The sequence below is a fragment of the Eretmochelys imbricata genome, chromosome 18, assembly GCF_965152235.1.
Source record: "Eretmochelys imbricata isolate rEreImb1 chromosome 18, rEreImb1.hap1, whole genome shotgun sequence".
Classification (NCBI taxonomy): Eukaryota; Metazoa; Chordata; order Testudines; family Cheloniidae; genus Eretmochelys; species Eretmochelys imbricata.
Window position 1 is genome coordinate 23785996 of NC_135589.1, and position 27891 is coordinate 23813886.

Sequence of the window (27891 nt, forward strand, 5' to 3'; positions counted from 1 at the left end):
TCACAGAAACCACAACTAGCACTACTTGTCCCTCCTTGCTGACCAGATTAAGTGGATGAGAGACTGACCGCTCCTGTGGTCAGGGTTCAGGCATGGGGCAGCACTAGAGGCTGCTGCCTGTCAAGTACTCTTAGGGACTGACAGTGACAGGACCTGTGGCATCTCCCCAGCACTACATTTACCCTAGTAACAATTTCTAAATTACTTTTGTAAAACCTCAACTCTTTTTGTCCCAGTTTTCAATGGTTTGTAAGTTTTCTTCAGTACGCCCCTTGTCTGGCCTCTTTTTCTAGGGCTCTTCCAGGCCTAGGGCATAAATTATGCTTTGGAAATATGTTAGTCCCCATCTTATTCCCCAGCCCTAGTAACAAGCTTTTTCCTTATCAACTCTTGGGTTTGCCTTGTAAGTAATACTCAGAACACTGTTAGAGCCAAGAATGAAACTCAGATTGGTAACGAGTAGGTGGTGATAGTGTCATGCCACCTTGTGGGATATGATAGTTACAGCAACATTGCAATAGCATAAATGACCTTCAGGCTGCAGCCCCAGTGAAATGTTAGCATAACTGGTACACCCTCTGGCCATGCAGGACTTAATTGGGATACTTTACTTTCTAGTGCAGAAGGCGTATGTGTTAACTTTTGATCTTTGTAAAACAAAGTATTGTATTTAAAAAAATAAGTACAATAGATACTTAGCCATTGCCCTATCTCCCTGAAAGGGTGGGAGGGCTTGCAACTTGGGGATCAGCTTACATATAGTTAGACAGCACATTTATTTCAAAGTAGTTTTGAATGCTGCAGTATTAGAATGCTCTGTCAGTGCAGGCTAATGTTTAACTTAAAAACAACATTCAGTGCTTAAAGGTGAATAATTCCATTACCTGATTAAAACAAAGCCACATGAGTGAGCAGAATTAAATAAAAAATAAAAAAATAAACTGTGGCTAACAGTTTGAACTCTCAGCTTCCAAATGGAACTGGAAGTAAGATGGGCTAGAAAAATGCATCAGACCATCTCCCAGATTCAGCCCCACTGCTGCTCAAACAACAGCCTCACATCTTTCCTCTGCTGGGCTTTTTCTTAGATTCCCTACACTGACTGGGTTTATTCATTGATGGAGATAAATCATTGGCACAGGGGCGTTCCCTGGGGAAGGTTAGCATGGCCAGGGCATCACTGAAACGACCCATTGGCTGCTAGCATAAAACAGAACAGCCCTGCGAGTACTCTAATTTATGCTGGGTATGGCCCAGTGGCCAGACAGCCCATGGATTGGGGGGATGCAGAGGTGATTTAAAGTCAGTTTTATACCCCTCCTCCACAAGATCCACAGTGCACCCTGCCTACGACTCAGGATCTATGCACCAGGCACAGCTTTGATAGCGTCATGACAAAAGTTCCTGGCTTTTCCTGAGGATTTATGGCAGCATGTTTGTGGCACCTGCATGCAACACAAGCTCAGAATGTTTCTGGAGTAGGAGGCCTGAACAATACAACCCCATGTAACTGTAAAGGCAGAACATTCTCTCTGAATGATTTTGCAGAGAGCCTGGAACATCCTATACAAAATGTTTACCAAAGAGAAAAGGGATTTTCTGCAAAGGAAAGCAGTGGGGGCTAGTTTAATCCCCATGTAAGAACAAGAGAATCCATCAGGGTGTGCTCCTCCAGTGACATCTCTGCGCTGAGTCATAGGCCTGTGGCAGGGGAAAGGCTTCTGTCAATGCACTGAAGACTTGTACAGATTTTACATCATAATAGAACATTGCTTAAGCTTGGAAGCAACCTCTTACGCAGTAAGGATTCCTTACACAGTACTGAACTCTGTCAATCTCTCCCAGGTGAACACATGCTTGGATGTGTGACCAGGACACAGGCAATATCTTCTTGACTAACTTGTCAACATGATAGATGGCAAAAGGATGATAAATCACAAGATGCAACCTAATATGCTCATAGCCTCTTGCATTTTCTGAACTGTCACAACAGCCACTAAACTACCATGCCCAAATTGCAGGGCAATGAGTAAAACACCGCTGGGGTCATTCACACTCCTTTATGCCTTAGTATGCGAAGAAGAATGCTTGAACTGGCACAGGAACTATCAGCAAGGATGCCACATATTCCCATCTATCAGGGTTTCATGAGAAAAAAGACAAGAAGTGGAGAAAATATGGAGCTACCTTTAATTTTTCTGAGCATATCCCCTGTTGTATGTTAGGATGGACTCCTCGCCACAGAGGGAGAGAGATGCATATACCATCGCTTGTATGTGTGTGACATGGGTGGAGGAAGGTGCAGTAAAAGAAAGATGGTCCAGAAAAGAGTAATACTGAGGACACGGTTAGAGCCAAGAATGAAACTCAGATTGGTAACAACATGTAGGTGGTAATAACATGTTTTGGGCTCAAAGGGAAGCTGCAGACTTTAAGCAGAGAAGCTCCTCACTTTGCCTGAATCATTTTGTGTAGCAATGAATAGTGTCAGTGTTTCCAGAGTTTTGATGAGTGTTGCTATCTGAGATTTGGAGAAGCTGACACCTTTGCAAAATTAACCACAGCTAGATTTAGCGCATCCCAGTGTTTAAATAATACAACAACATTTTATGAGCAACCACAGGTGTGGCTTCCATGTATGACTCACACCAAAAAAAAAGTTTTGTGTGGATGAAAATAGGCATTTTGGGCAGGGATTAAGCAAGGCCAGAATTACAATGCCGGATGGGTGTGTGTGTGTGTGTGTGTGTAGCAGGGGAAGGGTAACACCTCTTTCAGTCTATACAAAGGCTAATCACAATGTTACTAGGTAGAATTCTTTACAATTATATTTGACCAATATTAAGTACATATGATATAATTAAAACCATGCACTAAATTTCCAGTGGAAATGACATCTGAGAAACAGCTGCCAAAAACAGCTCATTCAGCTGCTAGGTTTTATTAATACTACCACTTTTAGAAAATATTTTCAGGAAATGAACACAATGCTTCCAGCAAATGAGTCAGTTTTACATGGATCAGGCCTGTAGAAGACTGGAAGTTGATACAAAAAGTGAAGACCCTAACATCTTTTGCTATCCTCTGTGTAAGCCTTTTCCTCGTCAAATTTACTTGTGAGAGACAGGCATTTATGTTGTGCTGCGTGCACCAAAGGGCCATGATCCTCATACTCCCAGTTGTCTTTGTATAGCTATCTGTTGTCGCAGACTGTCTTTTTGTTCTGTGTTTGTGCATAAGCTAGCATGGGACGGGAGGTGGGGTGGGGGTGTGTGTGATCTAGGGCCAGGACTTTCATGCACTATGGTAATAAAAATAATTATTAATCCACTAGAAAGAAACACCCTGACCAAGCTCTGAGCCTGTGCATAACCCTGAATTCTTGACAAAGCTGCCTTGATATGTATACCACAGGAATCCGCCCCCAGTTAGGGTATGGCATCTTTGTGTAAGGTGTCATTTCTCTCTGTCATTCCAAACCTAGATTTGCATCACAAAATCTTTACACAGGAATAAAATCAAGGTTCATACAAGAACAAAATGTGAACTGCAGGTATGGAGGCCTGCACTAATTGCACTTCAATGGGACCAGTGTCTGTTGCCACCTAGGAATTCCTAGGAATACTAGGGTGTTGCTGTTTTTTTGTGTGTTTTTTTTTGGCTGAGGGACGCTGAGTTTAACTGACGTTTATTCCTAGGCCCGGCCCGGCTCCCTAGGGCCTGGGAGAGACAAAAATGAAACCAAGCGACGACATTTGCAACAGCCATAAATAAAATACACGAGTCGGGGGGGTGGGAGCCCTCACCCCCCAGAAGCCCCGTGACACCAGTGGGTGCAGCAATTGTTAATGGTGCCGTAAATTTTTGTTGCAGAAAGTTTAGAACAAGATCCGTCAGCCCTCCCAAAATCTGATTTACTTTCTCCTTTGGTTCTGTTTCATGAGGTTAAAAAAAACCTCCAAAACCAGTGGCATAAGATACCTAACATTATGACTATGTATACTGTACCCTGGGAAGGGATTCACAGCATCATTTGCTTTATGACAAATATACAGGTGGGAAAGGGCTCACAGTTAAGTGAGAGCAATGTGTCACCTAGCAGGCAACCCAGTCTCCCTCATGGATGAGATGGGGATTCTGGAGGAAAGGTGGAAGCCTTTATTATCCCTCAACTATAGACATGGAGTCTATAAATATGTTAAATCACATCTAATCCATCTGAGAGGGGCCAGTGCAGTAGAGTTCCCTTTTCTGGTTTCAAACCCCTCAAGCAGTGCAGCTTCCACAACTTCCACTGGCAGATTATTGTACAGCACTTAAAAAAAATAAATTATCCATATAGAAGACCTTTTATAGGGTCACCCCAACTCTTGAGCTATTGAAGGTGGTGTCACTAGTATTGATATATACTCATATTCCCCTCTGCTTACTCCTTGGCTGTTAAGGAGAGGACCATATTTCTAGTCACATATACTTTGAAATCTGCGTGTCCTGACCAGACCTCCCATCTAGCAAGGGCCTTTCTCTTATGCAGTACTGAACTCTGTCAATTTCTGCCTAGGTGAACACATGCTGCCCAACCCCTGCACATTCAAACCTGTGATCAGAAGCTCTTGTCAAGGCATCACATCTTGCTTGTACAAGTCTTATGTGCCAGTGGATGAGCAGAAGAACCTCTGCTGGCTGGAACCTGCACAGCTGCCCCGTAGCAGAGAGGCTGATTGCTCATCTGGGTAGCTGGAAACATGACTTGTGACCCACACAGGATTTATCCTTGAAAATATACAGGAATCCTGCACAGTCGAGGAACGTACACAAGATTTCCTTGGCCAATGCCCTCCTAAATTTGCTGCCAGTGAGAAGCATTAAGCCATGGCATAGGTTCAGGGTACCTGGGGAAACGTCCTCCCATAAGGCTTTTTAAAGGGAAAGTGGTCAGAGCACTGGAAAGCATGCTGTATGGAACAATCCTGTACTGTCCTTGATGAAATGGAAAAGGCCTATTAGCTCACGCAGTTCAGCTCCAACGTCTATGCTTCAGTTGACAAATCAGAATGGTAGCAGCTCAGGAGAGAAAGCGTTTGCACCATCATAGAAAGACACCAGTGACTGTAAATTTAGAGTCGCACAGGCTTGTAGTGTGCAATTCCTGTTAAAACCGAGAGTTAGGTGACTAAAACCTTGCAAAACTTTGAAAATTTGGGCGGGTGGGAAGAAAGACATGTGAAAGGAAGATTAATGAGTTTAGATGCACAAAAATCAGGAACTGCCCAAGCTTCTCATTACTAAGCAAGTGCAACAGGCCCATATACAAAAACTGCCTCCAGCTTGAGAAGGAAAATTGACATGGCTAGATGAACAGGAGACATGTCAGCTCAGAGGATAAAGGACTTCTCTGCCTTCCCCACCCCCAAAAAACAAAGTTATAAGCACCTGAAAATGAACGTATTTCTGCCACCATAGCAAAAGGTATATGACTACCATGAAGGACACCATGTAACAGTATGTTAGCCTCTGACTCCACACTTTAATTGCCTGATTAAAATTCAGCATCCTTCTTAGCAAAGGTTATTTCCCAGAGATGTGAAACTCAGAGGTTGGTATGATTACACCAATAGAATACAAAGTTTTAACAGAGGAGGCAAAAGAGGGAGCAGGGTTTTTTTTAGCCAGATTGGCAGCAAAAAGGTTTCAGCACACTGGTGTTCAGTTCACCATCTCCACTCACGTTGTTTGCAATAAATCAGTACTGAGCATATATGACTGGGAGTTCCCGCAATACAGATATTCTTCCCGGAAGAGGCCATGGAACATTTCTGGAATTGGACTATTTACTATTATTCATGAATGTAGTGAGGCAAAAAAGGAAAAACAGAGAAGAACTTTTCCAGGGCATGGACTGGATTTTATTAACAATCTAATAGTGTCAGAGTTTAATGCATTTAGCATGAAGGGCTGCAAGTGCTAGCCTGTAGTGCTATGTTAGGTCAGCTTGAAGAATGACAACTTGCAAAGGACTGCTTTTTCTTTCACAGTGCTCATCCTCTTACTAAAGAAAAATAGTGGACAATGATTACTAGCAACTTAAAGCTCAGCAACTGCTCCAGCTTTACTCCATCTAAATAAAATCTCTTGCTCCCCTATAAAATAGAATTACTGATGCCTGGGCTACCCCTCTCATAAAGTAAGTTAAGGTCACTGTTAGTGAGCTGGACACTTTACGTCAGTATTAAGACCAAGTCTCTGTCCTGAGGAACTCATAAGTCAAAAGAGAGAGCACAGCCAAAGATTGGGATGACATAAACCGCAGCAGTGTTATGAGTGAACAGAGATATCTGCTTCTTAATTTGAGTTTAACCTTGGTTTTGTATTTTGTTCATCTGAGAAACCTCTGCTGAGGGCAGAACTAAGGCTCTCAGCCTTTCAGAAGCAGAGTGCTTTGAGGAGAGACTTGAAAGAGAAGGTGAAGGCATGACCGACTGGGCTAGGGAGGGGTTTCCAGGAATCTGAGGCCACGTGGAACAAGGCCTGGAGACAAGAGTGGGAGGAGGACATGAAGGGGGTGGTTAGTCATGAAGCTTGGGTGGAGCAGACAGGGTAAGGGGGCGAGGCAAAAGGAGAAACATTTCTAGTGAAGCGACACCTATTAGGCTACAGCATGGCTGATAATCAGCACTGAAAACAGGCTGCAATTTAGTGTTGCAGCTGGTTTGTCAGCTACTGTGGGAAGATACTTGAGAACGTGTGGTGTGGTCAGGCACGTAATTAAATACAGCTCCACTTTAATGACAGGCTGTAGCGGCAATTCCTAAATTCATACTCTGCCTGAGAGGAATTCAAAAAAGCCCCAATGCTCTTATAGACTGTATTAAACCCAAGCACAGAAATACTGCTGAGATGATGTATTCTAGTAGATCTCAAACTAGCAGGGGAACAGACTCACCTGGGTGGGTCCAGAGCAGACAACAATAGGACTGGAAAAACAGGCAAATGGTTACTTGAAAGCCACTTAACTTTCCTCTGGGCTTCCACAACAACCCTCACTGCAGAGGGCTTTAGAGACAGCACAAGCCCAGTGACCCACATTTCTCCTTTACTCCACTGGTACTCAGTGAACCTGCAAGTACATATGCGACTGGCCTGATGATGCACCAACAGCTCTGAGCAGGGTTAGATGAGATTGTGGTAAAGTCACCATGCCACCAGAGCTATAGCAATGGTGGGAATTTTGAAGAGAGCTTCATGCAGGTGTAGCCTAGATGTCTCTCTAACTATAAGAGCTAAATAATTAGCTTTTGTTGCAAAAATAAAAAGCCCTAGGTGTGGAAATTCAGTGGATATGGAACCCCTATAAACATGGGCCCTACTTACCTTGAAATATCACTTACCTACCTCACAGGGTTATTTGGACTTACTAGCTAATGTGCTTAGATTACAAGATCATTAAGTCAGGGACTTTATCTGTGTGCTTGTCTATTCATTGGTGCTATGTACTAATATCTTTTCAGGGTTCATGCACTAGGTAAGTATTGTGTTATATAAACAATGCTGCCAGCGTCTTTCCTATTGAACAGAAAAATTAGTTTGAGTATAGAGTTATACTTTATTTCACCTAGAAAAAACATCCCTTCCCCTACCTTCCCTCTGTCCACTTTTGGACTTTTTAGCCTCTGAGCTCTTCAGGTCAGGAACACTACTGACCTCTTTTGTGTTTGCACAGCGGGTAGCACATTGTGGGTGCTACCGGAAACAATAATCAATAATAATAGGTTTACTAATCTTGATAGGCTGTGTATCATGAATTTATGGCACATCTTATTGGCCAACATGATAAATTAGAGACACACCCTAAAATAGGCTGGCAAAGCTACACAATGAAATGAAACAAGAACAGAAGATGTATGCAACGTGAATGAGTAAACACTGCTGTAGGAACCTTAAGATTAGATCAAGAATTGCAAAAGTTAACTGTGAAGCCTTAAAATGTTGTATTAACATGGTTTGCATTTATGCAAATTTTCCTTTTAGAAAAACCACACTGAAAACTAAAATGCATGAGACTTACATAAACCACCAAATAAATCAAGAAACATTACATGTATCATAAATAAGTATATTATAACTTTATTAAATTCAAGACATGACAATATTCAAAATAAAACAAAGTGAATAAAATCCTTTTGTTCAATACTGTACACATGATGCAGAAATATCAGTGCATTTTCTATAGCATGTATTTCACCTTCATTTAGTTTGTACTAAAACATAAAAGTAAGCTTTAAAATAGCTCAAATATCTCATTCAGCAGTTTAAACTGTAAACAGCTTGTTCATTTCTATTAGGAGGAGAGCATTATAGTAATGGACCTCCATTAATGAGCACCTCTTCTCTTGTGCTTATCTATAAAAGGATAAATATGTGGAAGTATGCACGAGAAACAGCTAATGCACAAGTGTTGCATCTCCCCGGACCTAAGTGGAACAGTGAGGCAGACTATGGGGGGGGGGGAGGGGAAACAAAACAGAAAGAAGCAGTATCTGAAGCAAAGGCAGATGTGACTGACACGGTTTGTAAATGGAATCATGTTTAATTTACCAAAAAAACAAACTACACAACCAGAAAATACTGAATAGAAACCAGAACACAAGACCAGCTTGTGTTGTGTGTTTCTGTTTATAATAGTCAGAAGTTTGTATACTGTACCAAATAAGGATGTAGTCATTGCTGACCATTTACTAGCAATTGTGGATAGATACCTTTCCCCTGTCAATTTTAGGGCACTAACATGCATTCCTTGGACCCCTTATGAAGAGAACAATGGGTGAAGGTTAGCAGTAGCTGGTCCAAGTCTCTGCTAGGAAAATCTGCAGAATTCTGCCATGTGCCTTTCAGAGTAACAGCCGTGTTAGTCTGTATTCGCAAAAAGAAAAGGAGTACTTGTGGCACCTTAGAGACTAACCAATTTATTTGAGCATGAGCTTTCGTGAGCTACAGCTCACTTCATCGGATGCATACCGTGGAAACTGCAGCAGACTTTATATATATTTTTCTCTGTGTGTATATAAAGTCTGCTGCAGTTTCCACGGTATGCACGAAAGCTCATGCTCAAATAAATTGGTTAGTCTCTAAGGTGCCACAAGTACTCCTTTTCTTTTTGCCATGTGCCTGTTAGTGGGTGAAAGAATCCAAGAGGCACCATAAAAAAGCAGAAGTCTAACCCCTGTCGGAAGCCACTTCACTAAAAATTTTACTTATATCCTACTAAGTTTTCAAAATATTGAAGATATTAAAAGAAGTCTAAACACTTTCCAATACACTTCCAAGTCTTTAAGTAGATGTCAATTTCCTTCTAGCCAGGTTAGCACATCCAAGCTAAAGAGAACAGGGTTTGTTCCCAGCAATGCTATTTTCTGCAAAAGATTTTAAAATGCCAAGCCTATTATTTTGGAAATGCCTGTGATATAAAACAAAAATACTGTACTGCACTTTCTTCCCTGATTTCGGTTTTAGACATCAAAACTGGATTTTTTCTTAATATGCCTTTACAAAATATATTACTCTAGGATAGTGTATAACTGGCCAACATGGCTATGGTTACTCCATGTGTTTCTATAAATGCTTTACAGTCTTCAATTATACAGACCAAGATAGGCTTAGTCCAGACAAACAATTCAGAGATATGCATCATAAGACGACTTTACCATTGATACTTCACTTTTCTGCTGAAACAGGAAGAATTCCATTACTTCATTATTTGAGAACCTTTCCTTGGATCTCAAAAACTTAGCAACATGGTTAAGATCTACTCCATCCTAAGCAACTATCGTGAATCATGTTCCAAGAATCTATGGAGAAACCACATAAGACAGGTGTTTCCGTTTCATGTGGCCAACCATGTCCATTCTAGCTTTTGAGTCCTGCTTTGCTGTGGCAGCAGCTGTGGTGCAGTCACCAGACCAGGACTTCATTTCTGTGCTTGAGCTGGTTTCTTCTGCTTCTCTGAAGAATTTCTCATACTTGTCCAGATATGAAGGCCTTTCAGGCAACAGATAGTAGTGTGTTGAACTGGCCTTCTTACCATTTTCAATAATGGGAAGAATGCAAGGGACCCTGTTCGCAGATCCATCACTGTTTTGTCTTTGTAGAGCTTTGCTGCTGACATATTTAGGATCAGGGGCAAAGCTCTGTGTGGGGGGCATGACCCCATTGAGGTACAATGGCAGACTTTTAGGGCTCGGTGTACGGGAATTGCTCCGTGATAAAGGTTCTCTCGGGGGCACTTTGGGAGGCCTGTCTTCATCACTGTATGCGCTAGAAGTGACCTCTGCTGACCACCTTCTATAATCCGGTTTGAGCGCCCTAGGAGGTATGGGAACCCTAGGGGGGACCTCTGGTTTGTCTTCATCAGAATTAGGAGAAGCCCTATTTAAGTGGCTAGATAGCCTCACTACTGGTTTATTAAATGATCCAGCTGGCCCTGAATGAGACCTTCGTAAACGCCGATGCAGCTGTTGCGGAGGAGGACATGGGGTTTGTGTACATCCATTTAGGTTATTTGCAGAGTTGTTATCTTCTGTTTTCGGTCCTGCTGGGGCATCAAAATAGGCATAATTGATCTGTCCGCAACCCCTAAAACTCCGCCTACTTGGAGCACTGGATTTAAAAGGAGGAAGTTCATAATCATCTAACAAAAAGTCAGTGTCTGAACTTGTTAAGAATTCCACCTCTCTGTCGACATCATCTGGAGAGAGGTCCTCAGAAATGGGCAGTGGAGGTAGTGGCCTAGAGCTGCGGTCATTGGAAGATGCAGAAGAAAACTGAGGTGGTCCACTCTTTGTCAGTGTATGAGGAGGCATCTCCTCAGAAACACAGCCCACAGTTACCGACAGTTTGCTGAAACTAGGAACAAGATAATCTTCATGCTTTGAACTAAGCTTCTCACTTTTGGGACTAAGAGGAGATGGGCTGGATTTCTGAGGTGGGACCCTGACACAGCTTTCAGTAAAGCAGTAGCCATTTGTTGGTACAGGGTTTGAAATGTGCCCTAGGAGGGGAAAATAAAGTTAAGAATGTCTGTCTACATCCCCACCACCATGAATTTGTGACAGATGATCTAGCCATTCATTTGTTCCCAATTCAGCACTAGGAAAAATGCATCCTTAATACCTTAATTAACAGAACTCTTAACTACAGTAATCCTGAAACACACCTGCATAACAATATGTTTATGAACAGCCAGCTGTTGTCCCATACATATAGCTTGCTTTACACAGGACACTGCACCATTCCTAAGCAAGCTTCACAGCATTCATCCTCAGAGTACTCCTTGAGGGATTCTGTGGGACTGTGCACCCACAGAAAATGGCCCCCCACAGATTTCCTGTGTTTTCCTGCAGAAAATGGCAGGGAAGCAAAGGGAAGCTGCGCGGAGGGATGACCGTGGGTGCTGTTTGGGAGCGTGGGGGGAAATGCCCCCTTCCAAACAGAGGTGAGGCATGGGGGGGGCCACACAGGATTACATGCCACTGCCCCACCCCTCATTCTGCAAGTGCAGAGCTGCCCAACTGAACGAGGCTGTGTCGGCTCTGAGAACTCTGCAGCTGAACGCTGCCTCCTGGGTCCTAGTGCTAGTTATCCGCCGCTTCTGGGAGCCTTCCTGCTTTCTATTACATGCAACAGAGTGCCCACGGTTGGGCTGGGTAATTGGGGGGGAGGGGGAAAATGAGGGAAGGAGGGGGTGAGTAGGAAGAGGCAGTGGGGAAGGAAGGGTGGGTGGAATAGGGCAGGAGGAGGGGAAGGTAGGAGTGAGGGTGGGGGATGGAAAAGAAAAGGGGATGAGGAATCACAGGAAGAAGCAGGAGTTCAGCATGTGGCATCCCCTTGGCAGCAGCTGGGGCTCCCCCATTAAGCAGGCCCACCGAACCCCCGCCCAGACAAGCCCTACCTCCCTACACTCGGATCCCTCCAATGAGCCCCCCCACACCACTGATCCCCAACCAGCTGCACCTGGACCCCCACCCCATCAAGCCCTATCTCCCCACACCCACTGAGCCCCAACTACCTTCATCTGGATCCCCTGCAGAGTCCAATTGCCCATGCCTCCAGAACACCCCAACGAGCCTCTGCATCCAGATCTCCCACTAAGCCACCCACACCCAGATTGCCCCACACAGAAACCTCTCACCTGGATCCCCCTACACTAAGTCCCTCCACACTTGGATCCTGCTGAGCTGAGCCTGCCCATCCACACCTGGTGCACCTGGCAGAGAGGGAAATACCCTGGGACATTCCTGGGGCAGGCCCAGCCCTTGCACTGTGTCAGTGTCAGGTGTACCCTCACTGCTGAGTCTCTATACTGGGCGCAGGTGGGGGCTTCAGGGTGATCTCCCACCTCAATGCTCCTCCTGTGCACCCCACTGCCATGCTGGAGCCACATTTATTGACAAATAAAATTTGCTGAATTTTGCAGAATTTAATATTGTGTGCATAATTTTAAATTTTTTGGTGCAGAATGCCCTCAGGAGTATCAGAGGGAGAATATTCAACACCATGTAATATATATATGACTTATATTATAGCAGTGCTCCAGTTAAATAAGACAATTAGAGACCCATGGCACAACTTAGATTAAAACAGGGATGTCTCTCCATGAGAGATGTTTTAACATGCAGTTGATTTGCCCCAACCACTTTGCAACTATTTCCACAGAGTTCTATCCTCATAAGCAGGTTTTGCTAAATATTTGACAACACTCAACTATTTACACTAAATATTTTCCTCAGAACAAATAAAAGTATACTATTAAGATACTAGGTAGAAAGTCAGAAAGATGTTGGAGGAGAGCCAAAGTGTTTAAATCTGTCACTAGAGGGCAGCCTGGTGTCTAAAATCAGAAAGGTTTCAGAGTAGCAGCCGTGTTAGTCTGTATTCGCAAAAAGAAAAGGAGTACTTGTGGCACCTTAGAGACTAACATTTATTTGAGCATTTGTTAGTCTCTAAGGTGCCGCAAGTACTCCTTTTCTTTCTCCTATTGTAGATATTAAAAGGGACAGATTTTCTCCAAAACCACTTCCACTAAACAGTTTGTATCAATACAACTCAAAATCTTCTGTGTACATACCAATAGATGTACAATGTTGCTGTGCTGATGGATTCAGATTGTATGTCATTGTTATAGGGTCCATGTTAAAGAAAGTCCTGAAAAGGGAAAAAATATTCTGAGTCAGTGAACCATGAACAAGCCCTAATCCCAGTTATTGGGTCCATCTATGTCACTTGCTTGGTAAGAACTCTCAAATCTACCTGCAAGGTTAATTTTCCCCACTTACTTTTCGAACCCATTGTGGCCGGTCCAGCAGGTTTTCAGACTCCCTATGCCTTGGCCATTATGGAGAAATCCAGTTTTTAATGGACCTCTCATTTCTTGAGCAGCAACTCCTGCCGTTGACATTGTGCCTTGCTCTGCAATGTCTCCAAATTTTAGAAATCCACAGTTCTTGCCAGGTATCCTGCAGCTTTCATTCCCTTCAGAGGAGAGGAGGGCGTAAGTACCACTAAGCAAACATGAGTGAGTCTCTCATTTTAAATGCCACCCAACTCTCTGAATTACAGTGACTCCTTTGTGAGAGGGCCCCTCTGGCGCAAACACCTGCTGAAAAGAAGGAAATATTTCACACATCAAAGTGTTTGTCCTTCTGTTTCTGTGACTGTAAAAACAAATCCAATAATTAGAAGTAGTTCTGTAAGAGTTCATTTTTGGAGAAACATCAATCCAAAGATTTTCAAGTTTCAGTAAAACAGGTGATGAATAGAAGTTTTATGCCAGCAAATTCAGACCTTGTACACATATTGACAGTTACTCAGACACACCAACTTTGCCAAAACATACAAATCGTTGTATAACATTGTATTAGACAAACCTCCTTCTGTATTATTGTGATAAGGAGTCACTTTGCCAAGGGTTTTAACCTAAAAGGAAGCCAAAACACAATAGCCTGACTTCAAATGTAATCTGGTCAAAGACTCATTCTAATAGACTAAATATAAAGTGACTGCTTAAATCAAAGGTTTGATCAATTCACAAGGGTTTCAGATAAGATCATTATATTGAATAATTAATCACTTTAAGTGTTAGCTACTAGAAATTGATTTGTTGGTCTCACAAGGTTTCCTCCTAGCATGTATACCACAACAGTTCCAAGCTATGGGGTTGAGCAAATCTAAACGAAGTAGAGTCATCCTTTTCTACAAAGCTTGTTTTGAATCTGTGCACAATAGTTTAGTAGGCACATTTACATTGGGAAACAGAAGTTCTGACAAACACTTGAAATTCAATTAGAAATTGTAATATATGGAATATGCTGCTTTACAAGGTTTTGCTTGTGTGAACCCACCTACTCTCCCCACAATTTCTGAAAGATCAGCTGTACATTCTGGACAGTGGAGAAACTGCAACTCAGTGAAACAAAACTGCATAAAGTGAGGAGGATTAAATATAACAAGGCAGGAGAAACTCAGTCTCCTCACCTGAATAGAGAGATTAAATGCCCTAAAATCACTTTAGAACAGACCCTTTACCTGCTCAAGGAGTACAGTGTATTGTTTAGGGCAAGATAAAAATGACATTTACATGATCATGAAGAGATAGATGTTTACTGAACATGATCAGTTATACTCCACATCTCTGGGTACTTGAAAGGAAACTCTCTCCAAAAAGTAAAACCCGACATGTGTTTGGGACCAGATCATGCTCTGGCATGCTTTTTAAGGGATACCCAATGAATAGTCTGTACTGTTGGTAAGTTCGGTTCTCTCCCACCTCCCCTGCCTTTCATTATTCTATCCCCTAGAAAGCATGTTCAAGAATAAGTAAGGAACCTGCCTGTTCTCTGTCGAGAGAAAGCCAGTTTGTGCCCAAGAGAAATGGTACAGGAATAAGAGTGCATTCTTCTGCACCGATAAATTAACCTCCTGTTCCCATGATACTGGAAGAGGTAGGTTCCACAGAACCATCTGCAGTTTTAAGGGGACATGGTACTCAGTCCTAAGTATGGGACAAGGCAAGCTCTCCAGAGTTTTAACTCATGCTCTAACACCAACTCTTGCTGCTACGTAGGGCAATAAGTCATTTATTTTCTCTGCTTCAGTTTCCTCAACCATAAAATGGGGGAAAATACTAATTTTTTGGCCTCATAGAGGCAAGAAAGATAAACGTCTGCAAAATAGTTTGAGACTGTATACATGTTTGTAATTCTTAATGAGAGCCAGTAATACAAGATAAAGCAACATGGAGGTTTTACAAACCATGAATAACCATGCACACATTTGCATCAATGCAATCAATGCAGGTGGTTTTCTTTCTTTCTCCCTCAACCCAAGTGTTTTTAAGGCCACATCTATACTACCCGCCAGATCGGTGGGTAGTGATCGATCTATCTCGCATCTAGTGTAGACATGATAAATCGATCCCTGATCGCTCTGTCGTCGACTCCGGAACTCCACCAGGGCGAGAGGCGGAAGCAGAGTCAACGGGGGAGCGGCACTGTCGATCCCACGCTGTGAGGACGCAAAGTAAGTGATTCTAATTCCATCTAAGATACATCGACTTCAGCTACGCTATTCTCGTAGCTGAAGTTGCGTATCTTAGATTGATTCCCCGCCCCGCGTAGTGTAGACCAGGCCTTAGTCAGACATGTTGCCAGAATTTAGAAGGGAGAACATCAGCTTTGCTGGAATGGTGCAAGACTCAAACTCTGCCATTTTTTCTATGACAGGATTGCACCATGGTCTTTTAAAAAAAAAATCTTTATTTCAGCTCTTCCCTTTTCATAGATACTCACTATTGAAACAGACTATAAACTTCTTAACTATGAGACACTAAAGAGCAGCATTTATTTTTAACGTTATCTAGTTAATTCTTACATCACTAAATCAAGTTAGAGACACTCGTCAAACAATGGAAGCTAGGGTGGATAAAAATCTATGATTAAAAAACAAAAAATCTGGTTTTTTTTATTTAAATACATTTTTCTTTTTAAAAATAAACCAATCTGAAATTATGATAACTTACATTAAGGCATAAATTAAAAAAAGTAAAAGCTATTAACCTGAATAAAATGTATGTTAAGCTATATAATTATTAAATAAACTTGGATAGCTACAGTGTATCCTCCTGGTTAGCAAAAAGTACCAAATTTAGTGTAACAGCTATATTTAGTTCCAAATCAACATGTTTGAATGGTCACCAACCAATAAGATTAAAATTTTCTTTAGGAAATACATGGATATGTAATTCTGGAAAGCGATTAAAGCCATTCTATTAGCGGATAACTAGCAAATGAGTTAAAGATACATGAGACTCCAGTTAAAATATTAACCTCTCATTCTTTCAGTTGTACAAGCACAAACAGGGCTATCCACTACGGGGCTGAGACTCAAGGTAGGACACTGATCCTCAAACTCAGTTTCATGTAGCATTAAAGAAAGACATCAATCCATGCCAGTTTATATCACATTGAGCAAGTGTCCTAAACTAGAAATGTTTGTTCCAATTGGAGTTTGACTGCTTATGTCATGAAGTTGTGTCAAAATTTTAAGTCTTCACTTGTTGCCTAGAGGACAGGTAAGGGCTCAATTTACTAGCTACTTCACACTTGTTAAATTGTTAGAAGTGGCAAGAATTAGAAAATGCAGTTTAAAAATAATCTGTAGGCTAAAATACTAAGAATGGGTCCAAGCATTTGCATTAGGTTTGATTTACCCCAGTGTTTTCACCTTATTGTGCTTACAAGAACTGGCAAGACCATAGAGAAAGTGTCTGTTGCAGTATAAAAAAACAAGCTGAAATAGGAAGGAGACTGGTGTTTAAATAGTTTGAAAGCACATGTAGAGTAGAGTGCTTACTCTGATTACATGAAAAAGCCTGCAGGGATTCTAAGAGGACCAGCCTCCACCTGCTCCCATGCCAAAACCACTAGTAGTAATTAGTGTATGTGTCAACCTCCTAAAATGCTGTCTAAATCTCAGCTTTCAGAGCGATTGTGCAAGTATTACCTGCTTTGAAATCCCCTTGGAGTTCTAAGCTTCCATTTCAATAGATACTTAAATATTACACTCAGAAAGGTACTTCTCATTATTTTTTTAATTCAGAAAACTAGGTGATGGAAACAAAGACAAGTTGTGCGTTCATAAAGCCTACTCACTTCAAACAATAATCTCTTTGTGAATTCATATAAGGTGACCTGCCTCTACATTTCAATAGGGAAATGTGAATGGACTGTTATGAAACTGTCCCAGCTTCCTATGTTCTTGAAGTGGGAGTAGGAGGGGAAGCAAAAAGGGCAACATAACTGCATGTTCTCCTTTACTACCAAGTCAGTTTTACCTTTTTGCATCCTGGGTTTAAAGAGTTTGTGTTACTATTTTAAAATATGTAGCAAACTGCTTAGCATTGCGAACTTGAAGCTTAGTAAAGAGCAAACCCTGAGAATCTATGAGAGACAGCTGCATTAACTCTTGCTTTTGGATGGTACACTCTCAATAAGGTTACTGAGGAATACATTCGAAAAAGTCAGTATTGTTCATGGATTTATGAACAACATTAATTTGCAGCAGAAACTCATTTTACAGAGAAGGTGGGGTGAGACCATCAGTTATGTGACAGTTACTGGGTTTGTGGATTAGCAAAGGTTTAATAAAATATTGTACTTTCATGAAATCACATGACAATTTAATTAATTTTACAAAATATAATAGGATATACTAGCCATACCATAAATAAAGCTAAATTACTGTGTCCTTGGTTTATGATATTTGTTGTGCAAATGAATGAGTTAGCAAGTATGGTTTTCACAATGGGTTTCCCAGTTATACCGATAAACGCTACTTGCCTGGACTAAGGTGATTAGAAAGATACACAAATTATAATATTTTCAGGAAGTCCTCACAGGCTTGTATCTAGTGAAGAAGCTAAATTACTATAAAGGAAAACTACAATTAGTTCTTGCTTCAGTCACTAAACTCAGGAGACCCAAGCTAAAGCAATGTAAAATAATGGGTTTGTGACAGTTTGTGATCAGCCATTGCGCTCCATCATGATTAGCAACGTAACTAGACAAGGAGGGAATTAAATTTAAAAACATTCTTCCCAGACCATATTGCCACAAGTATAAATATTTGGATGTTACAATAGTATATAATATATGGCATGCCCTATGTAGATTTTTAGCAGCTCTCCTTCTGAAAAATATATCTATGCACATACTACAATTACATTGCAGCTACAATATTTGTTTTTCATATCTGACCAGAAATTAAAATGTGAATTTCCATTTCTCAGCTCCAACTCAGTCTATTGTTATGATCTTGCAGCAATGTTTTATTAGACTGCAGCCATTTTTTCTGAAAGCTATGGAACATTCAGATACCTCAGTTATTTATTTTTTGGCATTTCTGTCAGGCAATCACCATTACAGTACTCAAATTACTCCTGGGTGAATTCTGCACAGAATTCATGTCCCCCGCAGATTTCTTAGCTTCCACACTGAAAAATGACTTTCTGACAAGGAAGCAAAGGGAAGCTGCAAGAGCAGTCACGCACCACTCCCTAGCAGCACAGGTACAGCATTTCAGGCACCCAGAGCAGACGGCTGAGAGGTAAATCACCGCGGGGTTGGGGGCACCCCAGTGGCTCCTACCCTGAGCTGGGATCAGCTGCTGGGCCCAGCTGGGCTGGAGGCAGGAGAGGATGGATGACTTCTTCCCCTCCAAGAAGTAGCTGAGGCTATGTCAGACCAACCCTCAGAAGCCTTCCCCAGACCAACCCTCAGAAGCCTCCCCTGCTTCCTGCCCCCATCACTCCTCAGCTGTCAGGGGAGGGGTCACTGTACGGGGAGCTGCTACCCCATCCACTCAACCCCGTGCATCCAGACCTCCCATACCCAGACACCCTTGCCAAGCCTCACCCAGTACATCCAGAACCCCCCTGATCCTCCATGCCCAAAACCCACCTCTCTGAACCTCAACCTCTGCATCTAGAGCCCCACTGAATCCAGACTACCAGCCTCCAGACCCACCCCTGCACTCAGATCACCCCCCACAGAGCTCCCTGCACTCAAACCACTACCCTGAGCCCCCACATCCACACCCCAACACCACTGACCACCAACTAGCTGCACCCAGACCCTACCCCAAGCCCCACTCCCCCAGCACTCAGAGCCCCCACCCCCCACTGAGACCCCCACACCCAGACCCCTCCACTGATCCCCAACAATCTTCATCTGGAAGCCCGTGCAGAGTCCCATTGCCCCTGCATCTGGAACCCCCCAATGAGCCTCTGTGCATCCAGATCCCCCCACACCTAGACCCCCCACTGAGCTGCCTGCACCCAGATTGTCCCACACAGAATCCTTTCACCCCATACTGAACCCCTCCATACTTGGATCCTGCCTGATTGAGCCTACCTGCCCCACACCTGGCGCAGAAGGGCATGGCCCCTGGGTGTTTCTGGGGCAGGCCCAGAACTTGTGCTGTGTCAGGGTCAGATGCAGCCTCACCGCTGAGTCGTGTCCTAAGGGTGGGGCGGCTGCAGGGTGATCTTCCACCTTCATGCAGCCAGTGGCCTGTGCTCCTCACTGCTATGCTGGAGCCTCTGCATTTACTTATTGACAAATAAAATTTGCAGAATTTTAAACTACTGTGCACAGAATTATTAAATTTTGTTGTCACAGAATTCCCTCAGGAACATCAAATCATTTTGATATGCACAGGAGGTCAAACTGTGCTTTCAGGATGCACTACACGTAATGGAATTGGATGCAATTTGCAGTGAAAATTGTTGAATGCCTACAAAAAACCTGGACAGGGATTACACTCTGTGATGCTACCTGCTGAAGGGATAACAGATCATGCTCTATGACATAAGGAAGTAAAAGCTGCATCCATCTACTACACATTCTTAAAAGGAAAAACATTGCTACTTTAAAGCAGTAAGAACACATGTTCTTAACCTAATTTTGCTCACCTTGCCACCACGTATCATTAACGAATCTCAGAAGCAATTCATAGGAGGGGCACATTTTTGTCATACAAGTCATCCGTTCAGCTTAGCTCTTCCTTATTTGACAATATGATGTAATTTCCTCCTATAATATACTTTTAGAAGGAGATTTCTGTTAATTTGGAATGATAGCTAACCCTTTATGCTGTTTTTAACATTAAACCATTTCAGATCCTAATTGGAAAGCCTATTGATGTTACTATTTAATCTACCTCCTGAAACTCATGGCATGCTGTAATTAGGCTTTGAAAGTCGAGTTTCTCCAGTGGTCATTATATAATGCCAAGAAACTCACATCTGGCAAACGGTCCTAAGAACATGGCTTTTTAAAAACCATTTGTTTTATACATGATTGTATCTTATTTATAGAGCACCATGGTAAGTGTGCTTAGTGCTTTTCAGAACAAGACAGTCTCCAACCCACATCTGCGATCTAAATCACACAGTACTTCATGTGACCAAAGACTGAAAATTAAATCCTTTATTGAGAGCAAGTGGTAGCTTGGTGCACACAGACAGGAAGACTGTTCAAAGCATAAAGGGCAGCAAGCAGGGTGAAGATGACAAGAACAAATAGCAGCTTGGAAAAAGATGGATGATAGAAATAAAAGCAGAGATGGGCAGAAGTGGAGTTGTGTAGAAGCTTAAAGTTGTGGTAGAAGAACAGCTAAAGCAACTAGAACAGCCAAATTATGTGACAGAGTTGTGGGAGACAGTGATTTTTGGATGGAATGAAGGGACTTTTCTATTTGCCATCTCCAGGGGACTTAGCCCAGGTTTTAACTGTACTTAATTTGGTGATCCAAAAACAGTATTTAGGAGAACTTCTAAATTGCAGACTAAAAACTAACAATTAAGTAGTGAAATGACTGCCCTGCCTCTGCTTGTCAGATTTCAGTCTCATATTCAGCCTTGATATACAGCGGTGGTTCCCAACCTTTCCCAACTACTGAATCCCTTTCAGGAGTCTGATTTCAGCTCTGGGCAGCGGGGCTTTGGCTTGAGCCCCAGGAGGCAGGCTTGGGCTTCAGCATGTATCTTAGCTTCATGGGGCCCCTGCTTGCCACCCCGTACTACAGGCCCTGCACTTGCAACCGCCCTAAACCCATCCTGAGGTTGAGAAACATTGATATTGTATATAGAGCAGTATAAACAAGACATTGCCTATATGAATTTTTAGCTTGTACTGACTTCACTAAAGCTTTTTATATAGCCAGTTGTAAAACTAGGCAAATATCTAGATGAGTTGACATACCTCCTGGAAGACCTCTATTGTCACCCCCCAATCCCAAACCCCACCCCCGGGGATATATGTACCCCGGGTTGAGAACCACTGGTGTATAGTATCATGAAGTCTTATAGTGGATATAGCCAGCTCACATTTAAAAAATAAGACACACAACTTAATGCATAACTGGTTCAAATTCTGCCAACACCTAAATAACTATACTAAATTTGATAAATTCCACATTACTGTACCAGAAATTCAGAATTAAGATTTTTCACTTCTACAATACCTCCTGCGCTTGGAAGGAGGGAAGGTGAGGGTCTTGAATCAAAACTTTAATTTCTCTCTCCAAAAGAAAGGTGTTAACTAAGCCCTAAAGAACCCTGTCAGCTTTCTGTCCTGGGCACACTTGATGAAAGCCTATTAGATTATTTGGATTTTGAAGACAACTTGCAAAGGACAGACAAATGAGTTTTGTGGCCTTTTTTAGCTTCTTTATGGTACATAAAGAACGCCTGAGAGGCTTGGTTAAAATATTCTGCTTGTTTTCTTCACGAGAAATGCAGACCACATCTGCCCTGGAGAACTCTATGGTGGTGGCAGAACTACTAAAATAACATTGAAAGAGACTAAAAGTGGGGAGACTTCAGTTTGGCTTTTTAAAATGTAGGTTTGTTGTTTGTTTTTGCTATTACCTATTTTAACTCCTGTGTCTATTCAGTAGTTGGGACAAAGGCTGTCTTTGTTAAAGATTCATACTCTCCTCTTCCTCTCCTTACCCCCACCCCTTCAATTAATGTGTATGAGCTCACAATAAGCACCCGAGGCAAGCCCCCACTCCCCTGCCTCCCTGTGCCAAGATTAGGAAAGTCAGATTCAACATTCCTGATCTTTTCAAAAGGTAAAGGCTGTCTACATTGGCAACTGAAGGATAAAACAGTGTTAAAAAAAAAAACACACACCCCTTGAAAAACAAAAGTTTTGCCAACAAACAGCGCTTTGTCCATAGGAAAACTCTCCTGTGGTCGGGGTGGAAGTTTTTTGACGGCAGGAACACAGACTTATCACTGTGCCGGGGGAGTGCTCGACCCCCAGCTCTGCCGAGGCCCCACCCCCACTCCAACCCTTCCCTCAAGGCCACACCCCACCCCACCTCTTCCAGCCCCCCTCTCCCAAACGCACCATGTCCTCCCTCCTTTCCCCTCCCCGCAAACAGCTGATTGAGGCAGGCAGGAGGTGCAGAGGGGAGGGGAAGGTGATGACAGGGTGGCTGCCGGTGGGTGCTCAGCACGCACCATTTTTTCTCCATGGGTTCTCCAGCTCCGGAGCATCCACGGAGTCTGTGCCTATGGGCAGGAGAGCTCTCTCCTGCCAACAATCAGCAGCTGAAAAGAACACTGGGAGCTGGTGGAAAGAGCGCCTCTGAACCCTGGTGTGCATCCTTCAAGCACTGTACCATAGAATGACAGATTCAAAAATCTGCCAGTGACCTTGTCCCTCAGAGCCTTTGCCATCCAATATACCATCCTTACCTGCAGACCAGGAATAACAGATCATGGCTAAATTATACTATTAAAAACCCTCAAGCTGTGAATAAGTTCCATGAGACCATTGAAGTTTCAAAGCCACTATACACCATTCATATTGTGCAAGTAGAGTAGTGTGTATTCACAGGAAGTGTACAAAATGAAGATATATGTTATACATTAAGTGTACAGTGCTGTCTTGGGTTTTGAACATTAAAAATGGGCTATTTTGAAAAAAACCCAAGCCATGACCCCATATTAAGGGCTAGAGTGATCAAGAAAATTTAAGTCATCTTAAATTAGTATGCAAAAAGAAGCATCTGAACCCACAATATGCTTTCAGTTTATTTAAAGGTTAACAAATCAAGTAGAAGGAAAAAGAGTTGCTACTACCCACTCTGATGGTTCAGTCCAGAGGAAAAATATTATGGCAGAGTTATAACTCCTGAAAACAGAAGTGTGTAATGGGAATACAGACCTATAACTAGCCACATTAAAGTGTGCTGCAATAAGTTAGACAGTAAATGTGTGAAGTGTAACTAGTTTTCATAAAACTTTGTATAAGTTTTTATACAAAAAAACCTTCCTTTCTATGCTGCTTACAAAGTATACATACTGGTGCAGAGTTTTAAACTATACATTTGCTTTCTCTAACTTCTACAGCTAGGTGATATAGAGTGGTCAATTGCACATTCATGTCCAGCTGTACCTGGAATTTCAGTTACTAGCTTTCAAAGAAACAAAAATAAATTATCTTTTTCTGGCTCAGTTTCTTCATTCATAACAGAAGGTCTTGTTAATGTGCCAACAACATTTTAGGATGAAGAATGAGGGCCTCAATGCTGGTGTAATACTTAAGCACATTGAGGTCACTGGGACTACTGGTGTGAGTAAAGTTACACATATGCTTAGGTGTTTGTAGGATCATGGCTTAAAATTGGAACTTTTATATATCGTGTATTTTACTACTTGGCAAAATTAATGCAATTAAATTGCCTGCAGTATGCTCAAATAGCACAACAACATAGCCAGGTTAAATAATAAACATTTTCAGGAAAATGTCTCCCCTCCCCCTTCTCAAATCCAAATATTTAGTTAACCATTGCACTTGAATGCCTTATTAAATAATAATTTACAGTAATAATTATGACTGAGAGAAGAAAGGGTAGACAAGATACAAGTATCATCTTTTTTGGATCAACAAAAGTAAAAATTACAAATTTTTGGACCTAAAACATCTTATCTTCAATACTGGCAGGTGACTCAGAAGTTAGGTGATTTTGTAACTTAGTTCATCCTATAAAATATCATTACATACTTAATATTTTTTTCTTTCAGGACCACTGTGACTAGTCTGTAATAAGGTAAACAATTAATGGTGAAGACTGACTAAAAGACTTTCCTTGCCTTCCAGAGAACTTGGAGCTAAAGTTTTAGTCACAGGCCCTTAGTTGCGCTATGACCCCTGTATCTGTTAGCTGAATTTAGGGAAGCACTTAAAGCTGGGGTTCCCAAACTGTGGGTCAAGACCCCAAGGTGCATCATGAACACATTTTAATGGGGTCCCTTGGGCTGGTGTTAGATTTGCTGGGGGCCAAGGCCTGAGGGCTTCAGCCCTGGGCACGAAGGCTAAAGTTATATGCCCCCACCCAGGGTGGAAGTCCTTGGGGTTCAGTTTGGCCCCGCTGCCCAGGGCAGCAGCCCCCCCTGAGGTCTCGTAGTAATTTCTGTTGTCAGAAGGGGGTCACAGTGCCCTTTGAGAACCACTGACTTGAAGTACAACTTTAAAAAAAAGTTAAAGAGCTCTTGCATCTCTAGAATCTCAGCTCTAGGAGCAGTTCAGCCTATGGGAAGCCGAACACAGTCTACTAGAACCTGGATAAAAACAGACGCGGGTGAACCCCCACGTTAACGGTCACTGACCCGCAGCGCCGAACGCAGACGGGTCTCGAGGGGCCAGGAAATAGCTGGGCACTTAGGGCTTCGGCCTCCCCTTCCCTCACCCGACAGCTGCCTGGTCACCAGTCCCGCCCCACCTGGCTGGCAGGTGCACCTGCAGTCACCCATACGCCTCCGCACAGTGCGGCCCCAGCCCGAGCCACGGGTGCGTGACTAACCCGCCAGGCCCGGTCCTGCCAGCCCAGGGAGCTGCTCTGCCCGGCGCCGCGGCTCGCCCCCTCCCAGCGCGCTGGCACCGATCGGACAGCGCGAGCAGCCCCTGCCCAGCTCCGGAGAGCGCGGGGCGCCTTCGCTCGGCTGCCCGCCGCGGCTCCGGGCCCGCCGCGCTGCGGGGAGCGGCCTTTCCCCGAGAGCCGCGATTGTTTAGTCCCGGCGGCCGCGGGCAAAGCCAGGCTCGAGGAGCCAGAGGCCGCCGCGCCTCACAGCAGGGCCCGGCTGCCATGGCAACGAGCGCTCCCGAGAGCGGTGCCTGGAGAAGTGGGGTCCGAGCCCAGGGTCCCTGGCGGGGCAGCCCCGCACTCCTGGAGCGCCCCGAAGGGGGCCGATCCCGGCGCAGCCCTGCAGCCCCGGGAATCACTCACCCAGACGGCGCCGCGGCTCCGCATATCCCTGCCCGCCTTGGGGGACACTGCGCGTGCGCCACACTCAAAACCCGAGTACCCCACGAGCACGTTCCAAGAAAATCCTGCGCGCCCGCGGCTCGCAGCCGCCGTTCTTATACTGGTGGGCGTGGCCAACCCTGGAGACCACGCCCCTGGCCGGGCCGCGCCCTCCGCCATCACTGGCTTCAGAGATAAAATAAGCCTTAAAGGGGCGACGGCGGGTACCGCGTGAGGGCGCGATTCTGAGGCAAGCTGACGCGGGCCCAGCGTGCGCGAGACAGAGACACGCCTCTGTGCGAACGGCCAATGGCACGTGCAGCTGCGCGGGCGGAGCGTTGCCCTGGCAACGGCTCCTGGCGTGCAGGCTACCTCCTAGTTCCTCCTGCTACAGCACTGTCCTGCTTGGTGCCATGGACTGCCTCTGTGCAGCGCCCTGCACAGCCAGCCCCTGGGTGCTACTGCTATGCAAGGGACTAATGCTAAGAGTGCTGCCCCTCTGTGGTCTGTGCCTATAGGGGCTAGAGGCAGGATGGCCTAGTGGGTAGGGGAGAAGAGTGGGGGTTCAATTCACTGCTTTGCCACAGAAGCCAGGTGACCTTGGGCAAGTCACTTAGCCCCTCTGTGCCTCAGTTACCCATCTGTGAAACAGGGTTAACAGCAGTGCCCAATCTGTCAGGTATTGAGTGACCATATGTTAGCTTTTGAGATGCTCTGCTACAGCATTAATGAGGATAAAGACAGATATATAGCGTGCACCACATTTGTTCATAAAAACGTATTTCGTAAGTCTGACCCTCTTAATGCATAGAATTGTTGGACTGGAAGGGACCTCGAGAGCTCATCTAGTCCAATCCCCTGCACTCATGGCAGGACTAAGTATTATCTCTAGACCATCCTTTACAGATGTTTGTCTAACCTGCTTTAAAAATCTCCAATGACGGAGATTCCACAACCTCCTTAGTCAATTTATTCCAGTGCTTAACCACCGTGACTGGAAGTTTTTCTGAATGTCCAACGAAAACCACCCTTGCTGCAACTTAAGCCCATTGCTTCTTGTCCTATCAGAGGTTAAGTAGAACAGTTTTTCTCCCTCCCTTTTGTAACAACCTTTCATGTACTTGAAAACTTGTTATCATATCTCCTCTTGGTCTTCTCTTCTCCAGACTGAACAAACCCAATTTTTTCAATCTCCCCTCATAGATCATATTTTCTCATAATTTTTGTGGACAAATTCAGAATCAATACTATGTTGACAACTCCCATCTTAACATCTGTCTTTCTATAGATGTGACCAAGATCTCATAGTGTGTTGAAGAAAAATAGATTAATAGATTTTAAGGCTAGAAGGGACCATTTTGATCATTCCATCTGAACTCCTGCATAACAGACTGTAGTATCTCACACCCAAAAAATCTGCATCACTCCCACAACTTCTGCTTGAGCTACAGACAGCATATCTTTTAGAAAGGTCTCTAGTCTTGATTAAAAGACTTAAATAAATGGATGAAAAGCAGCTGACTCAAACCTAAATCAGGGAAGACAGAATTAATATTGGTAGGAAGAGACAGACATTCTGGAGAGGTGACTGAAACCTTGTCTTCAATAAAGGATAAAAATCTAAGTCATCTGCCCATCAAGGAGGTGTGCATCACACTGTACTCTTCTCTGTTGCTGGACAACACAGACTGCAACAGCAATGAGGATGACCTTCTCCCATCTCCAGGTGGACAGACCTTTCCATCATGATCAATGTCTTTCCTCAGTTCCAGTTTAGATTTCTGGTGGTGAAAATGAAGGCATTATGGAAATTCAACATGTATAACATGTAGCCACTGGCAAATTAAGAGAGCACATCTCTCTAAGCATCACATGATCCATTGGCTTCCTATTTATTTCTGGGTCCAGTTTCTATTCATGTCATATCAAATTGAAATCCTCTTCCCAATCTATAAATCCCCTAAAACACATTTTGCTATCCTTACACTGTGTAGTACCTTAATATTGCTTTCAGTGGGACTACTTATGTGAATAAGGGGGCAAAAGTAGGCCATGGTTGTTAGAGAGATTGCCTCTCTAGCTGCTACCCACTGAGAACATTACATTCTGGAAGAACTTTGCAGTTGACAGAGCCAAGATGAGACTCTTGGGACCGTGAGACAGAGTTTTCTTGATGGTCATTTAGACTGCAATCTCTGTAGGGCAGGATATTTTTTATTTTATGTTTGTACAGTGACAGCACAATGTGGCCCCAATCCTAACTGGGGCAATAGCACTGTAATATAAATAATAAATAGTAAGAAGGTTCCTGACAGTGGAACTCATAACTGCAGGAGACCAAGTCTGAGTGTTTTCAGAACACAATGCAATTTTGGAGAGAAAATGCCCCACTGTCCTCTAAAACTACAATTTTTTTCACATGACCACATACTGAGAATAAGGTGGGAAAAATTAGGAAGAAGATGATGAATAGAGAAAAACAAAATGAAAGAAGCATGGAGGGTTGGAGAGGGTCAGGTCCCT

At 43.4% G+C, this 27891-nt stretch overlaps 1 protein-coding gene across 4 annotated transcripts; it reads right to left on the reverse strand.

Annotated features, from left to right (window-relative positions):
* Positions 1-8097: 8097 nt before the first annotated feature.
* Positions 8098-25480, reverse strand: ERRFI1 (ERBB receptor feedback inhibitor 1). 4 transcript variants are annotated; one of them, XM_077837307.1, is made up of 5 exons: positions 25351-25448; positions 20021-20151; positions 13329-13524; positions 13121-13197; positions 8098-11044 (listed from the first exon to the last, which is right to left on the reverse strand). In XM_077837307.1, the coding sequence occupies exons 2-5, from the start codon at positions 20091-20093 to the stop codon at positions 9846-9848; spliced, it is 1545 nt and encodes a 514-aa protein (XP_077693433.1). In that variant the 5' UTR covers positions 20094-20151; positions 25351-25448; the 3' UTR covers positions 8098-9845. The 4 variants fall into 4 exon arrangements, with proteins under 4 accessions (XP_077693433.1, XP_077693434.1, XP_077693435.1 ...); XM_077837308.1 differs by lacking the exon at positions 20021-20151 and having other exon boundaries at positions 25351-25480; XM_077837309.1 differs by lacking the exon at positions 20021-20151 and having other exon boundaries at positions 13329-13648; positions 25351-25464.
* Positions 25481-27891: the final 2411 nt, after the last annotated feature.

Excerpts from the sequence above, each read along its gene's own strand:
- ERRFI1 (XM_077837307.1), bottom strand. The coding sequence starts at position 20,093 with ATGACTTGTATGACAAAAATGTGCCCCTCCTATGAATTGCTTCTGAGA. Across the intron at positions 13,525-20,020 it reads TAATGATACGTGGTGGCAAG|GGAATGAAAGCTGCAGGATA; the intron begins GTGAGCAAAATT and ends TCTCCTCTGAAG. Across the intron at positions 13,198-13,328 it reads GGCCACAATGGGTTCGAAAA|GACTTTCTTTAACATGGACC; the intron begins GTAAGTGGGGAA and ends TTCCCTTTTCAG.